Here is a 15,909-nt window from a genome sequence, read left to right on the forward strand (position 1 = left end):
ACAGACAAGGTGACACTGTTTTTTTTTTGTAATACTCAAAATGTGCATTCAGTTCAAACAGTTTTCAAAGAGCACTGACTCTTTGACCAAAGAGGTTAAACACATAAAGGATGAGAATTCTCTGCGCATTTCAAAACAACAAGACAATTATTCTCACCCTGGCCCTTTCACCATCCAGCCAACCCCCACAGGAGTTGGTGGGAATCTTGTGAATAATGCAGGTCTCCTTTAAATAATTCAAACCTGCCTTTGAAACACAAAGACTCGAGTGAGAGGAAAGCAAGTGTAGGGTTTAAAGAGCTCTTAACACGCATCAACCATGATGGCCTGAAGGAGTGGAGAACACATTCTGAAGTTTTCACATTCTCTAACAGAACTAACCATTGAATTGAAGAACCACAGTGAAGAAAGGTACAGGTTCAATACAAGTTAAGATGTTTGACTTTGTATAGATTACTGCAAAAAGTTATTTGTTTTGTAAAGCTGTAAAATTGTCTGAATTGTCCTTTTAGTGATGGGATTATTACAGGGAGATTAATGTCTGGTTGTTGTACAGACAATTCCTGTGGTCATGTCCTAGGTCACGTCCCTTTCTGGTATCCCTGCATGGACACTTGAAAGTTACCAGGTGTAGTGGCTTTAAATTTTCATGACAGAAGTTGAAAAATTGGATTATAACTTTGCACAGACAAGGTAAGTACAGCATTTTATCACATTTCTCATGTTAATATGTAAGCCTTGTGACTGTATGATGTGAAACTCCACCAGTTACCATTTAAATGTCCAATGTAAAATGTACACTACAGCTCAAATTTAGAGTCAGTAGGATTTCTTTTTGGAAGAAATTAATATTAAGCAGCACAGCTATTTTAAACATTAATAATAAGAAATGATACATTAGAACCAAATCAGAATATTCAAATGATTTCTAAAGAGTCATGCAGGGCTGCCCTCGGCTAAAGATTTTTCTGGTCGACTAGTAGTCATTCATTTTAATTCATTTTTTTTATTTTATTAATAAACCATTTAAATCATTCTAATGAGCCTTTAATTGCCTACATAGCCTAATAAGCGCTCAAGCACACACATAAAGCTTGCCACAGCACACTGGTAAAAGGAATGATGATGAATGTGTCAGGGAATTTTGCTTTCTGTGATTTCGGATTAAGAGATTAATTGTTTCAATTGAAAGTAAACATTTCACTCTCTATAGATATATTTTTTCATGTCTGTAAGGCAAGTATACACAGAGTTTTGTGCTCAAGTTCACAGAGGCCGAGATGGCAGAAAGCGCATCCTGTTTGCTTTCATTATTTTAGAAAAGTGCAATGTTTTGTTGTTATAGTGAGTGCAAACAAATAAACGTAGAGGCTTTACAGATTCTAAAGATGTATTACTTTTATCTCTTACTCTTATAGTATGACCAAAATGACTGAGTATTTTAATTGCAAGCAATTGCACAGGCCGCCTCCATCTGTCATGCTGTGAGTGTGCTACTGTTCAGCTTTCACACTCCACACAGACACTTGAATAGTGCTCATATTTCTAGGTTAACATTAGATTGAGTGGCCAGGTAAAGTTGCTACTACTTACATATTTCAGATGATAAGCCATATTTGAGGTCGATGAATGGTAGGCGAGTGTTTGAATGTACTGTTTTACCACAAAATCCAGCCGTTAACGATCTGTCCATCATGGACTGCATGACTTCACCACTTCCTGTGGATTTTTTTCTGCGACTAATAAAATTTTGGTTGACCAAGGCTCTTCTTGTCAACTAAAGGTTAGTCAACTGTTAGGGGGCAGCCCTTGAATCATGCGACACTGAAGACTGGAGTCTGGAGTCATGAAATTCAGCTTTCCCATTAAAGGAATAAATTACATTTTAAAACATTTGAATAGAAGACATTTTAAATAGTAAAAATATTTCACAATATTACTGTTTTTACTGTATTTTCATGAAAAAAATAATAATACTGACCCCAAACTTTTCAACGTTAGTGTAGGTCTTAAAGCAAAACCAATTAAAACCATTGGTCTACATTTTGTAGAGTAAGAGTTTTAGTACTTCCTCTATGACATCACTGTGTGTGTTTCATTGATTGAGGGACCCATTGTCACTGACAATAGCAGTAAAGCAACAGGAGACAAAACAACCAAGAATGCACCATAGTTCTCCCACTGTGGACCACTCAGCTGCACACAGACTGAGGAACATATGGGCAACAATACATCAACATCTCCCCCCCCATGACAGACACAACACTTTCCCGTACCAGTAGTCAACAGCCACAAATCGGGCCTGAGTGGTTCATCACACAGTCCCAGCGCTAAGGCTTATCAGAATAGGAAGTGTGGAAATACATGCAGACTTGTGAACACACCACACGCCCATTCACTGAAGGCATGGAGCCAGCGGTCACATCCGTCTCTCTCAGCTCTACGTGCTAAAAGTAGATCCTTTAAGATCTTCCAGTCCAATCACATGCAACACCGATGCTCCCTAATTACTGTAATGAACATGTTGAGAGGAAAACACCACAAACAAACAAACATCAAGAGCAATGAAGGGAGGACCGAATGAGGCCAAAACAAAAAGGGTCCCGCTTCCTCTGTTGGATATTTTATTTTCTAAATGCATGATTTTAGAAGTTGTTAAGCATGTTTACATGGACAGTCTACATTGATTATGCTTAATAAGATTTTTTTAAGAAGTTTTTAAGGTCATGAAAACTAGATTATCAGCATTTTTATGTACTTATTCAATTTGTGTATATTTGTGACGAGAAAGAAACCAAACTTTTTTTTAATGTAAACATGATTTTGTTCTTAAATAATGGGCTGTTCTTGATATAATAGTGCTTTGTTGTAGAGGTAAACACACTCGTTAAAAGTTGTTCTTGTTATACATTAATATTCATAGCTTTCACTTGTACAGACTTCTATAGCCCCAACCCCCCACCCCCACCCATCTACGATGTAACCTGCAGTGCTACATTCAGCCTGTGAGTCGACTATTGAGATTTGTGACATAATGATCACAAACTTATTAAAGTCCTGTAAAGATTTTTTCCTCATGAGCAACTCAAAATGCAACAGATACTGCTGCTGCTGTGAGACTTTATAACACACACACACTCACACACACACTCTTCACAACATCTACTGTCAAAGTGTCACAGTTTGCAAGCTTCGACAATCAAATTTAGCATTATTTGTTCAAAGAGCCAAAATTATACTTAAAAACTAAAAAAAAAAAAAGATGAAAGTTTCCTACCTTGCTAAAGGTTGTAGGTTCTCCAAGTATGCAAAACCTGAAATATCCTCCTCCTGCAGTCTGTTAGTAAGAGTTTCTCAGTTCCACAGCAAGCATGGCGACCTAGTGCACAGATTCACACTGACGGACAGCAAGTTGAGAGTGAACGACAATCCTGTTATGTTGCCACTGACCTTCCACTATGAACTGTGTCAGTGTTCCCCAAGCAGTCTTACAATCTCCTCCAAGTCCCTCTCTCTCCTGCTCACTCTCTCTCTCCTTAGTTCAGCCCCCAAGGGAGTGATTTAGGATTTCCCAGACACACCCTCTCCAATGGGCGGAACTTAAGGAGTCATCTCACAACAGACTAGCTGGCCCCTGCCCCCAGCAGCTCTCTCCTCTGTCATGTGTCCAGTCCGCACATTACTGTCCCCTCTTTGTTCAAGTTAACTTTTGGACAAGTATCACAAGTTTCTGTTATGTGTCAAATGAATACTGAAAATCTCAATGATAAAACTTAAAATAATCTAAAAATAGACTCATTCTTCACAGCTTATATGGTCAACAATGATTTACTTTAACTGTCAACCATTAAAATGCTTTTTCGTAAATGGCTAATCAAAATGGCTAAAGATTTTTTCCCCAGTTGTCTGTGAGGAACAGAATTTCCTGTCTCTTTGTCCTCGGATTCCTCTACATTGTCAGTGGTACGATAACAAACAACAGAGGCAGAGTTCCTTCCCGAATGATTCATGCAGAGAGATGAGGCGCGGTGTGATCTGACTAAAGGCTGATGAGAGTGCGGTGATCATGCAGGTGATTCAAATGTTTGTTTGTCACTCAGTTACTATCTGAATGCTGTGTAAAACATTGTGCAAACATCCAGAACCAAAGCTATCCATTTTGTAATACATTTCTAGTAATGCAGGGTTGCATATAGATACCAAAAGTGCCTATGCACCAGTGCCACAACAATGAATTCACTACTAACAAAGTGTGTGCACTAGAAACAGTGAAAAGGATATATCGGGATTGAAACAGTCTTCCTTGAAGTGCCCCATTATGACATTTTGAATATTGCCTTTCGTGCAGTGTGTAATGTAGCGGTTTGTGAATTGTCTCCCAAAAGAAAGAATCGACTCAGAACAGCCTAAACGAGTCGTTAGTAATTCGATTCCAACGTCCTTGACGGCTAGACGTCACTGGGTAACACATTTTCATAATGCCCACCTATGTTCTGTTGGTCGGCCACGAACAACTTGACCCCACCCTCAAACACCGTAGCTTGTTTGTGTGAAATTTTCACTTCCAAAAGATGAGGCTGCAAAGAAATCATTGGAAAATGAGGTGATATTAAATGTACATTTTGAGAAAAAAGAAGTGTATTTTGACCTGGCGTGCATGTAAACCTATTGTAGGAGATGCACAAAACAATATTAGAAATCTTAAAAATGGCGTAATGGGGCACTTTAAGTTACAGCACACCTGCATACAGTACCATTTGTCAAAGTGTCAAAACATTGTCATGAAAATAGAGATATATATTTGTTAAAGTCATCACTGGCTTCGTGCAACTAAACGTGCACCCTTTGAAATTGAGCATTTATTATGTGACATGGGCAATAGATCACGAAAAAGGAAGAGTTATGCTGAATCTGTCAACATGTCTGGTTTGTTCAGCCTTGAACTTCTCAAGTAATTTAGTATAGACACAACCAAAGATAACAATATCCATAACGAATGATAAGTCAAGCAAAACAGCTTCAGTACACTCTAAATTCTAATTGGATGAGCCACATCAGTTGAATTCTATATTAATGCAGCTGCGATGTTGCTTAACAACAGTTTCAACATTTGACTCGCTTTAATAACAAGGTCTTCTATGCCCTTGACTTGTATTTTCTCATTACTCCATGTTTCTGTCATTTATGCATATACTATAAATAACATAAAGCAGTCCTGCCTGCTGATTGTGATGTCAATATCTGTACTGTAATATAAACTGTATTGTATCTCTAGTGCTTGACACATTTCTACCGTTTTACAGCATTTAACGTCATAATGCCCAGCACTAATGCTAGTGACTGATAGCAGACATTCTTTGATCTAATCTGGTGGTCTCATCTCCTTAGGCACCTTAACGTGGAGTCAGAACGCCTGACTGGACTTACAGCCCCCAGCAGAGCAGCTTTGAATGGATTCATTAATTTGACTAGTAGCTCATAATTCGAACTGGTCACGGAAGACATAAGTACAGACAAATGAGAACACCTCAAACATAATGGTTTGTTTGTAACCATGATCTATTCTGACCTCAGTGATTACAATTCTAGCTTTTTTTAAAACAATGATGAAGCTGACATGTAATCAACTTTTTTGCTATATATATATTTTTCAATACACTTTTCTATTATACTAAAGGTAAACAATATTTGCCTTCATAATGGTCAGAATTTCATGACTTTCTCTGAAACTATTCAGGTGACAAATAAAAAAAAATATTATAAAAATTCAAATAAATTACTTCTTGAATTATTAAATATTTAAAATAGTGTCCTTACTGCAATTTAATTTTTGCAGTTGTCGTCCTTATATATTTGTTACAAACAGCACAGATCATTGAGTCACTCACAGCATCATTTGTGATTATAAGTATTAAGTTGCAGTAGCTAAAAAAGTTACCAACAAACTGACAAATAACTGTTTTATTTTCTTACCAATTTTTTTTACCTCAATTTGGAGCTTGGTGAGCAATTTTAAATCATGTATTGAGCTATTTTTATGTATTTGTGTGTGTCCATACAGGTACAGAAACACATCTTGGAACGGAATGCATCAAGATGAATACAAGACAAAGTTTGTGTCTCTCAAACAGTCACAGGAAGTGTCCCTCAGAAGGAATATAGAGCCCCAACCAGCTCAAGGCTGAGTGTAAGAACAGTTAAATATTGTAGAAACTTAATTTTCTGTAAAGTTGCTTTGCAATGATCTGTATCGTAAAAAGCGCTATACAAATAAACTTGAATTGAATTGAATTATCAAAATATGAAATGTAATCTTGGCCATATAACTCTCATGAGTGTTTTCTGAATAATAAAATCATGGACTGTAAATAATGTGATGATCATAATTTTTTCACTGACTTTTACAAACTTTACCACCTGAAATCAGATTTTAAGAGTCTTTACAAAACAATTAAGAGGGTATTTGTTTATACATAATTCCTTTGCGTATCTTGAAAGAATAATTCAAATGCCTTATTAAACTGTGTTACTGGATAAAACCCATGTAAAAATGTGACCAATGAAGTGCCTCAGCCTTGTCAGCTTTATCTTATAGTCTGTGCCTCAGATAAACATGATGTGGAATCTGCTTGTCATGGCTGGTATTTTCCAACACAGGCAAATAGCTGCTCAGCAGTGAGCATCACAACATATGACTTCTCAGTTTACAGTCTAGCTGTCATCAGTGGAGTTTAGCTATCTCTTACACAACCACAGTCAACCACAGTCAACCACAGTCATATTGATAGACTAAAAGGCCACTGGTGGCTGGTTATCTGGTTCCAGCCACGCATTCTTTCTTATATAAGTGTAACTCTATTCTAGGTCACTGGATAAATATGGCTAGTGAAAGTAAAATGATCTTTACTAGGAAGAAGACTTCTTACAGACTGTATTCAGAGTAGACTAGATATTTCATATTCAGATTTATATGTTAAGCTCTAATTTTCACAACTTTCTGGAGATTTTGTCAACAGGAAATTAATTAAGATGCATTATTCGATATTTTATTAGCAGAACGGTTGAAATCCCATATTTAAAAACATATACAAAACCCATTTTACTTCCATGTGATGGATTTCAGAGTTAAACAGGATATTTAATAAATAGTAAGGAAAGACTTGATTTTATAGATCAGGATTGTAAAAAGTGATTTCTAAATGACAGGTGGTTGAAACAGAAAAACTAAAAAAAAATAAGATGGCTTGATGATTTCAGCCAAACAAGGAAAGTTTGTCGGAGGTAGAGCAAGTTTTGATTATACATAATCCAAAGACATTTTTTAACAACCTTTTTTTTTTGACTAATGTGCATTGATGAATTATTTGCAGTATGACCAGGAACATGCATTAATAAAGTAAAGGGGGAAAAAAAGTAATTTTATGAGTTCTTGATGTCCTCAGATGTACTTTTTTCCATTAATGCATTTTGCGTTTTTTCAAAAAATCAAATGTGGCATCTGTTCTGAGTAGAGTCTTTTGGGCAAGTTGGCAGAATGCCAACACATCCCTCCTCCTAGACATTTAAACATTGTTCAGGAGAGTAATGGACACTTTCTACAGGTGACATTTGTCTAGCAGACAAGAGCTTAATGCAGGTATCTGAAAAACATTTCACAGAGAAGCAGCAATGGCTACTTTATGTATCATCCATCATGATGGATATAATTTGAATATGTATTAAATTTCAAAACAGCCCAGCTGTTCATTCTGGCTGGGAAATGTGTTTACATTTCTGAAATGCTGGCACAGAGCTGGATGTGACTGAGGGGTGAGGGAGCTGATGCCAGCACTACTCTCACACCCAGTGTGAGCACAAGGACAGGGAAGAGTTTTCCCACAAAACCCCCAGAATATAGCCAAGAGACACCCTGGGCTTTCATATGACTGTGATGGGTTTTTCTCACATTTTCCTCTTAAAATTATGCCTCTTTTTCTAATGCTTATGCTGGATTAGGTTTTACAAAGCACCCAAAAAAGCTTAATGAAAGAACTGCATAATTGGGATTTAATTTGAGTGTATATCCACTCTGTAATTCAACAATTTTCATGCTTAGTCTTAATCATAGTTTCTGCAACAATAAAAAAAAGATAAGAAATAAAATTATAATAAACAAAATTATGAAACCCACCCAGAAGGATGTATTGCTAACCATGGAGTTTATTAAGCTCAGACTTATGTATGGTATGGTTACTGCTTATGTATGGAATTTTATATACTGTATGGTGGCATCCCTTTGAACAAATCTGCAATCTGCACTGAGAGCAGGGAAGGCAGTGAGCCAACCACCCATTTAATAGCATGCTTCATTTAATAGCATACTCCAGCCCTTCTAAACTAGAGCAGCCTGTCATCATTGAACATCACTGCAATGCTGTGCTGCAAATACACGTGAGTACTGTGTTTATACATTGACACACACTTTTCAACTACCCAAAAGGCACAGAATAAAATAAATAGTGCTTGAAGCCAAATGACTACAGAAAAAGAAAAACAAAATCATAATTTACTGACTCTCAAGTCATGTCAAACCTGTATGTTTCTCTTTCTTCTAGGAAACACAAAAGAGATGTTTCGCAGAATATACAGTCATTCTTTCTCATACAACAGAAGCAGTGATTGTCAAGCTTCAAAAAAGTATAATTCAACACTTATGTGTTGTTGTTTTGTCTTGTTTGTCTTTTCTGCTACACATCTTTTTGTGTTCAACATGATACAGATTTGGAACAACATTAGGATAAGTAAAAACTTTTTGGGAGATTGATTTGAAACAACTATACTAGTAAAAGAGTAAGAAAAAATATTGAATTGGTTTTTATGGGAAATAGTAGTGTTTTAATAAATAAATAAAGCTTATATTAAATCTCTTTCTCTCTCTCTCTCTTTCTCTCTCTCGCTCTCTCTCTCTATATATACACACACACACACACATATTTGTATGTAGTATAAGTTTTGAAAACACAGCTGTTACAATAATATTGCTCGCTGTCTTTTCTCATGAGATCAACAAGATCTTTTTCACAGGGCTGCAGAAGTGGAGATTTAACCTTCTTTGCTCTGAGGAAGGTGGTCTTTTTTGAAATTGAAAGTTTAACATTTGCATTTCTCACAGGATGTGAGGACTACAGGAATTGAATGGAGAGGTTTTAGAATGGGCTGTTAAAGGTGTCGAACCCGGTTTAATCAGACCACCTACTGAGTCCTCAAACAGCCAAACCATTTCAGAAAAACAATAGTTATTGCCCTCAAGTACGGGACCATGTCAGTAAAGACCAGACGTCTTTTATCCACTGACAGGATACTAAGTTTTCAGACTACTTAAAGCTTTTGCTTATGCTGTAACCCTTTGTTAGTTTGTGTTACAGACTCCTTGTTTTGTAATATTAAATAACCCTTGCTTTTGTTCAAAAAAGTGGTCAGGACTATTCCTATTGGTTACAAAACATAAAGGCTGATCCAAGACATCCAATTCAACAGCCCATTTTCTAAAGCGTAAGAGTCTCTATAGCAATGGAGTTGAGGCAGTATGTTATGCCTAGGAAACGAGCCTTGGCCTGTCATCCCACTGTTTGTATGTGTGTGTGTCTTGACTTGCTTTTTAAGGACTTAATTACACACAGTGGAGGGGTGCCCCCACACAATGCTGGCTGCTGGGATTGTGGGATGGGCAAACAAGTTTATAATCACCTGGCAGCTCCTGCACACAGCAGCGAGTGTCTGTTCCTCCTCTACATAGACGCGCATCTGTGTGTCTGTTTGACTAAAGGGTAGGGGTGGCAGTGTTGCCAGATTTTGCAAAAAAAAAAAAGTCTAGAAAAAGGGACCTGCCTCACTAAAATAAACAAGAAGTCAGTTTTTTGTGCTCTTGGTGGTGGGTGGCTGGTGGTAATAGATTAAGTTAATACACTGTTTTTGTTAAGTTAATAGATTGTTTAGATTGGCTCAGTTAATAGATTAAAACTATGACAAGGCCAAAGTAGTATGTTGTTTCAAAGTATCTTTACAAAAATTGTGACTTAATAACTAAAGTCGAAAAAGATTTTTGCAATGAATGTACTTGTGCTAATTGTTGTTTAGTTGTATATACTATGTAATCCAGCTCATGTTCACTGAATAAATTAAATGATACAATTAATGTTAGTAAAGCAATGTTTAATCGGTAAGGATAATGATTAGCTTAGGTTTTCAAGTCCATGCTAAAATAAGCAGACATGACAACTTCCTTGGCAAAGCTGTCCGTGTATGAGTGTACGAAAGCAAGTCCATTCATGACTCCCTGTCAGTACTGACAGTAAATGCTTTTTATGTTTCTGAGTGTTGTAGGGTGAGCTATTATCTCCATAATTTCGGCACCCTGATTAGATGTGTATCAATTTCAAGGCTTTGAGATGACTCCTTGAAGATCCTGAGGATAGCATAATTATGTTTGTCTCAGTTTAAAACTTCACCAAGCTGAGCTGGCATCGCTTATATATAGACACTACCATTACACACACACACACAATACTCCACAGGGAGATCCGTCCCACACCCCAATGCTTAGATTTGTGAAATACTCCCTGTTGATTTGACCCCATATGCATGTGTCCCTGAGCGTATTGTGACTGCAGCCTTGTGCTGAACCACTCTCCCACCCTACGTATAGCCTTGCTGTGATTAATGAAGCACTTCAGTGTCAGGCTCTACGCATTGGACAGTCACAGGCTGTCGAGTACAAGCAGGGCTACGAAACAGCATACTCAGCCCAGCTAGAGAAAACATCCACAAAGAGATAAGCTCCTGCTTCTGTTTTCACCACTGTGGTTTATGAGGTGGTGTGTGCATGGAGAGAGATACTTTAATTGCTGGTTTAATCCTTGGGTTCAAAGATTCTGTTACACCTTTTGTATTTTAAAAAGCCCATAAAAGTAGCAGAAGGCAAGTCCGTTGTCACCCAAGGGAGCTATTGTCTATGTAGGCAACAGGCACAAGTACAGCTTGTTTTGCTTGTTTTTTTAGAATTAATAAGACTTTATTTATTTATTTATTATATTAGTTTAGATTTCTGACAGATTATGTGACACCTAAGACTGGAGTAATGGCTTCTGAAAATTCAGCTTTGCCATCACAGGAATAAAGTAAATTTTTTTAGTAGTGTACCTCAGTGGGAAAAGACCGGGACTAACCTCTTTTTGTTTCACACTCCCGCAGCATTTGGATACTGGAGAGAATATGGATGCGATGGAGACGACTTTGGACCCCCAAACCCAACAGATCCCTCTCTGTAAGGTGTAACAAGTCCTAAAGAGAGACAAAAACACAGAGATGAAGTGGTTTAAACCTGTGGTGAGAATGACAAGGGCTACAGCTAATAGCCATCTATCATTTACACACAAAAACAAACATCAGAACACAGTTGAAGTTAGCAGTGTGTCATTACGGCCTGTGCCTCGCCCCTCCTCAAAGTCCAGCCTTGTGTGGCTTTCAAAACAATACATTTCTTCTGCTTCTGACACAACAAAAACGCAAGGCTATGTTTTAGATGGCAGCTCTGCTTTCATTGTTCCCGGCATGACAAAACAAGAGCCGTTTAATTGAAGGCTGTGTGCTATTTTCTGCTATTTAGTATTTACAGTGCACATGCCAAAGCATTCCATCCTAAATAAAGAGTAACAAGCATACACTATCACAGCACATTGGGTTATTTGGGACTGCCCATATTTTGTCAATGCAAATAAAATTGGTCTGCTTAAATTTTTGTGGCTGCATTCCAGTTAGCATACTATCCATCCTAAATATGCAAGATTTGAATTAGTTTGTGTCTAGATGTTTCTGTGGATTGCATACATTAGAATGTATCCTTTCATGAAAATGGCAAATATATAGGTACACAGAAAAAAAAAATTTACTTAGAAATTGCTAGTAAATTTCGCAATTTATTACAAAGCGAAAGCATGTAACATTTTATGAAACATGTTATTTTGAATTAGAAAGACTGGAATCTTTTAAAATAAGTTTTTTTTTCTCAAATAATGTTTTATTTACAACTTTTCTTTTTTTTACATAGGTAAATGTTATTTTTTGAAGATCTCAAAATTAATATCCACTTTCATGCTGCAAATCCTAATGTTATGATGACTGAATGTACTTATAGCATTTAAAATGACCAATTAAAAGTTTTAGTATTTCATTTTTAATCAAGAGCAAATACATTTTAGAGGCTAAAAACATTTTTTTATAATCATGTCCTGGTAATCTTAGTTCTGTTCATTCTCATTATTCAAAAGTCTTTACCAGTCATACATTAAGAGTAGCTATGAGGGTCCGTGTGAAATCTGTTGTACTGAATTGGTGCAGCGAGGCAAGCAGTGTTGACTTTGGAGACTTTGGAGAAACAGATGCGTGCTGCATTGCTCATTTTGTGTGTTTTATCTCATCTGCTCCAGTGATCTCATTGAATGGATTCTACACAGAATCTCCAACATCAGCAGCAAGCACTCTTTCCCACTGCCATGTCTCTGTTTTCACAGGCTAGTTTGGGGAAAGAGAGAGAGGGTGGTGGACAGGGATGGACAGAATGGCAGACACAAAGAAAGTCAGTGAAAGACATAAAGCCAGAGTGTGGGAGAGAGAGGGGTGAAGAGATGGAAAATGAGGGGATAACATATGCTGGTAAGGGCCCATTGTTCATCCGCCTTCAACCCACAGCTGAATCCAACAAGCCATGACAAAGTCTCTGCACCTTCAAACTCTTTATTTATCATGTGTGGTCTCATATCAATCTCTCATGCTGAGACGTTAAAAACATGTCACTAAGCAACTATTCAGACTCCTCACCTTGAGTGGGCAGGTAGATATAAGAGATGTGCTACTTTGTTTTTTTGATCTTACGCCAGTGTCCTAGGAGGTGGGTGAGTGTTTGCATGTGTGTGTGCCCACAGATACTCATGAAAAACTTATCTAAGCATTACTAGTTGCCCTTATAAAAAAAATTCCATGGTACAGTGATGGTATCAGATGACAAAACTATGGTACTTTGATATGATAACGATGATAATGGTTCTAAATTCAGGTTTGTGCACTCAGAATTTAACTGCCAATCCTTTTGAAATTCTACTTAAATTCCTGAATTTTAATAAACAGGATGCAATTGAAATTTAAAACTGAATTTATGGATGCTATTTAGATGTGTTTTTGTGTGTATTAGTCACTCAAATCAGTTATCAGATATATATATCAGTTATATATCACTGGTTTAAGTGCTAATGGATACTTAAGAGCTGTTTTATTGGTGCTGTTCTTCATCCATTCTTTACCCTGCACTCCATTAGTGGAATCAGTGAAATACGATTCAGCATTAATGTGCATTACACAGTGTAATCAGTGAGCCTATAATGGTCATGTAGTCATCTCAGAGTCAACACTGCTGTTGTTTCTGACCCACTGTTCATTTCTTTCTTGGCAGTTGAGTGTCTTTTTCCAGGTATTTCTGTCCTTACAAAAGATGGGAAGCTGGTAAAATTTTAAAGTGGGTAATTGTGTGGAGGACAGTGACTTATACAGCTCCTATAAATGTTATTTGTGGAGCATAGAATGAATTATTTCCGAGCAACTGGACTTCTTTATAGGGCACTGTAAACTGTGTGTGACAAAACATGTGCTGATCGACATTTTTCCATTACATACAACTATCATGGTTCTGACTAGAATGGAAGTGAAATTTATGTTTTCATGTGCAAAAGCATTAATGTAGGGGTGCTTGATCCCGCTCCTGAAGGGACACTTTCCTGCAGAGATAATGTGCAACCTGCTCCAACACAGCTGACTGGATACTAATCTCAAGGATCTTGATTAACGTGTTCAGGTGTGTTTAATTATGGATGGAGCTTAACTCTGTAAGAAGGTGGTTCTCAAGGAAATGCATTGGGCAGCCCTGTACTCATGTACAAAAAAAAGTAATCTGAAACGAAGTATTAGGTGTATTACACTTTGTTGGACTTTAACATAAAATAAATAAACTTTCATTCTCCTTCTGAATATTGAAATACATCAGGAACTGAAGATTAACAGTAAAGTGCAGTATATGTGCAATGGCCTTTAAGTGTAAGGCCTGCCACTGTTTAAAACCATGCAATCACAGCAGTTCTGGCACATATTTCTGTGTAAATGTAGAGTGAAGTTTAAAGTTTAGGATTATTTGTGTGATTAAAGTATTTTGTTGGCAGTGGTTTCAGTAGTGCAGTTCAGCCCTATGGTCAGAGTCAAGCATGCATACTGGTATCTGTAAGCCACTGAAATACTTTCAGAATCTCCAGTTTACTGCTGTTCCTGGACACACTTACATTCCAGGTGGAGTGTGCTGCCAAGAGTGCATGGCTGAAAATACAGATCAGCTGGTCTAAATTCAGTGAGATGCTTTGAATGGAATCTCAGTGTGCCTTCCCGAGTTCGACCACAGAGTTAAGTTTTCACTTTTCTGTAATTTTTGCTGTTTTTTAAAACTCACTTTGACTGACAGCTCCATCAGTTGTTTATGACTATAAAGATAAGCTCACAGGCAGTCATTGAAATTTCAAATGACTGTGTTTGAATAATTGCATGGTACAGTTTAAATGCTGTAGTGCGGTATGCAGCTCTGCGTGCATGTGTGTATAAGTATATGCATGTGTGTCTAAACTCACTCTAACATTTTTAGATAGGCCGGTGATACATTTTGGCTCATGCCCCACTGGTCCAAACCGCATTAGGTTCTTTCCTTCCATAGCATGATGAGTTATCTGACACATGACATTTGAGTCATTTATGAGCATTGCCTTCAGACACAAATAAAACAAACTGTACAGAATCATCTGCCCTCAGATTTGACAGCTCATACTGGAAGCTACAAAAATATCACACGGGTTGCAACAGTCTGTCTGCACATGATTCTTTCTCAGTGAACCCTGGGGGTCCTCAAAAAGAAAGTGAATTGTACTTAAGGTGAACATTGCAGTCCTTAGTACTCTAATAAGCAGTTTGAACGGTTGCATTATAATTAAGAAGTGATTCAAAATACCTTTTTGTCCACGAGTGTGTGCATGTGTGATGGGTGGAGCACATGTGCATATGTGCAATTTGGATTTGTGCATGCATGACTCTGGATATCCTCCCTCTAACTGACTGTGAAACCGCACTATGGATATATGGTGTTGGTGTAGGCTTTAATTACTATATGATCCAGCTCCCCTAGTTAAACAGCTTATTTATAAACAGGCAGCATTTCTACTCCCTGTCTCCTTCAAAAATTCAAAGTATGATTGGTCTCATCACCAGAAGTTTCTCTTCTAAAAGACATAATATGTGTGGGCAGTTATGCACAGATCAGAAAGATGTATATCTCCTTTTTAAAGGCATGAATACTAACACAAACAAATGACCACCAAGATGCAGAGGAATTGAATTATTAAATAAGTTGAATGAGGCAGCAGAGTATTTTTCAAATCTTGGCAAGAAATGTCCAGTCATTTAAAAGATCACCCAGAGTGGAGGCCATTACATTTATTAGTGTGTGTGTGTGTGTGTGAGAGAGAGAGAGAGAGAGGGAGAGAGAAAGAGATAGAAAGAGTGTGTATTTATAGACTGTATGGGCTACAAGTATACCCAAAGACCCTGTCACCTTGCCTGAGAGAAGTGCTTTGTCAAGAGTTACTCCTGCCAACAAAAGAATCTGCTTCACAGATCATACCAACTAAACTTAGTGCCTCATCATGACAGGGACACAGTTTCAGACTAGCAATGTGATGGCGTATGATATCCCTCCTATACAACAGTTCAATAAACAAAGAGTAAATAATGAGCAACTGTTTTCCTGAATGACCCAGTGTTTGAATGAATCACTTGAGTGAGTGATTC

The 15,909-nt window shown here is 37.4% G+C and overlaps 1 protein-coding gene across 3 annotated transcripts in view; it reads right to left on the reverse strand.

The window, feature by feature from the left end:
- LOC109059083 (breast cancer anti-estrogen resistance protein 3 homolog) overlaps positions 1 to 15,909 on the reverse strand; it is a 60,779-nt gene that overhangs the window by 37,262 nt on the left and 7,608 nt on the right. For 2 of the 3 annotated variants that reach the window (XM_042761897.1, XM_042761899.1), the window contains exon 2: positions 11,205 to 11,319. In XM_042761897.1, coding sequence (XP_042617831.1) covers positions 11,205 to 11,232 — 28 coding nt within the window. In that variant the 5' untranslated portion in view covers positions 11,233 to 11,319. Of the gene's footprint in view, positions 1 to 3,277; positions 3,530 to 11,204; positions 11,320 to 15,909 lie in introns of those variants that run through there. The other variant, XM_042761898.1, reaches the window with a different exon arrangement.

This window comes from Cyprinus carpio, chromosome A8, assembly GCF_018340385.1.
Source record: "Cyprinus carpio isolate SPL01 chromosome A8, ASM1834038v1, whole genome shotgun sequence".
Lineage (NCBI taxonomy): Eukaryota > Metazoa > Chordata > Actinopteri > Cypriniformes > Cyprinidae > Cyprinus > Cyprinus carpio.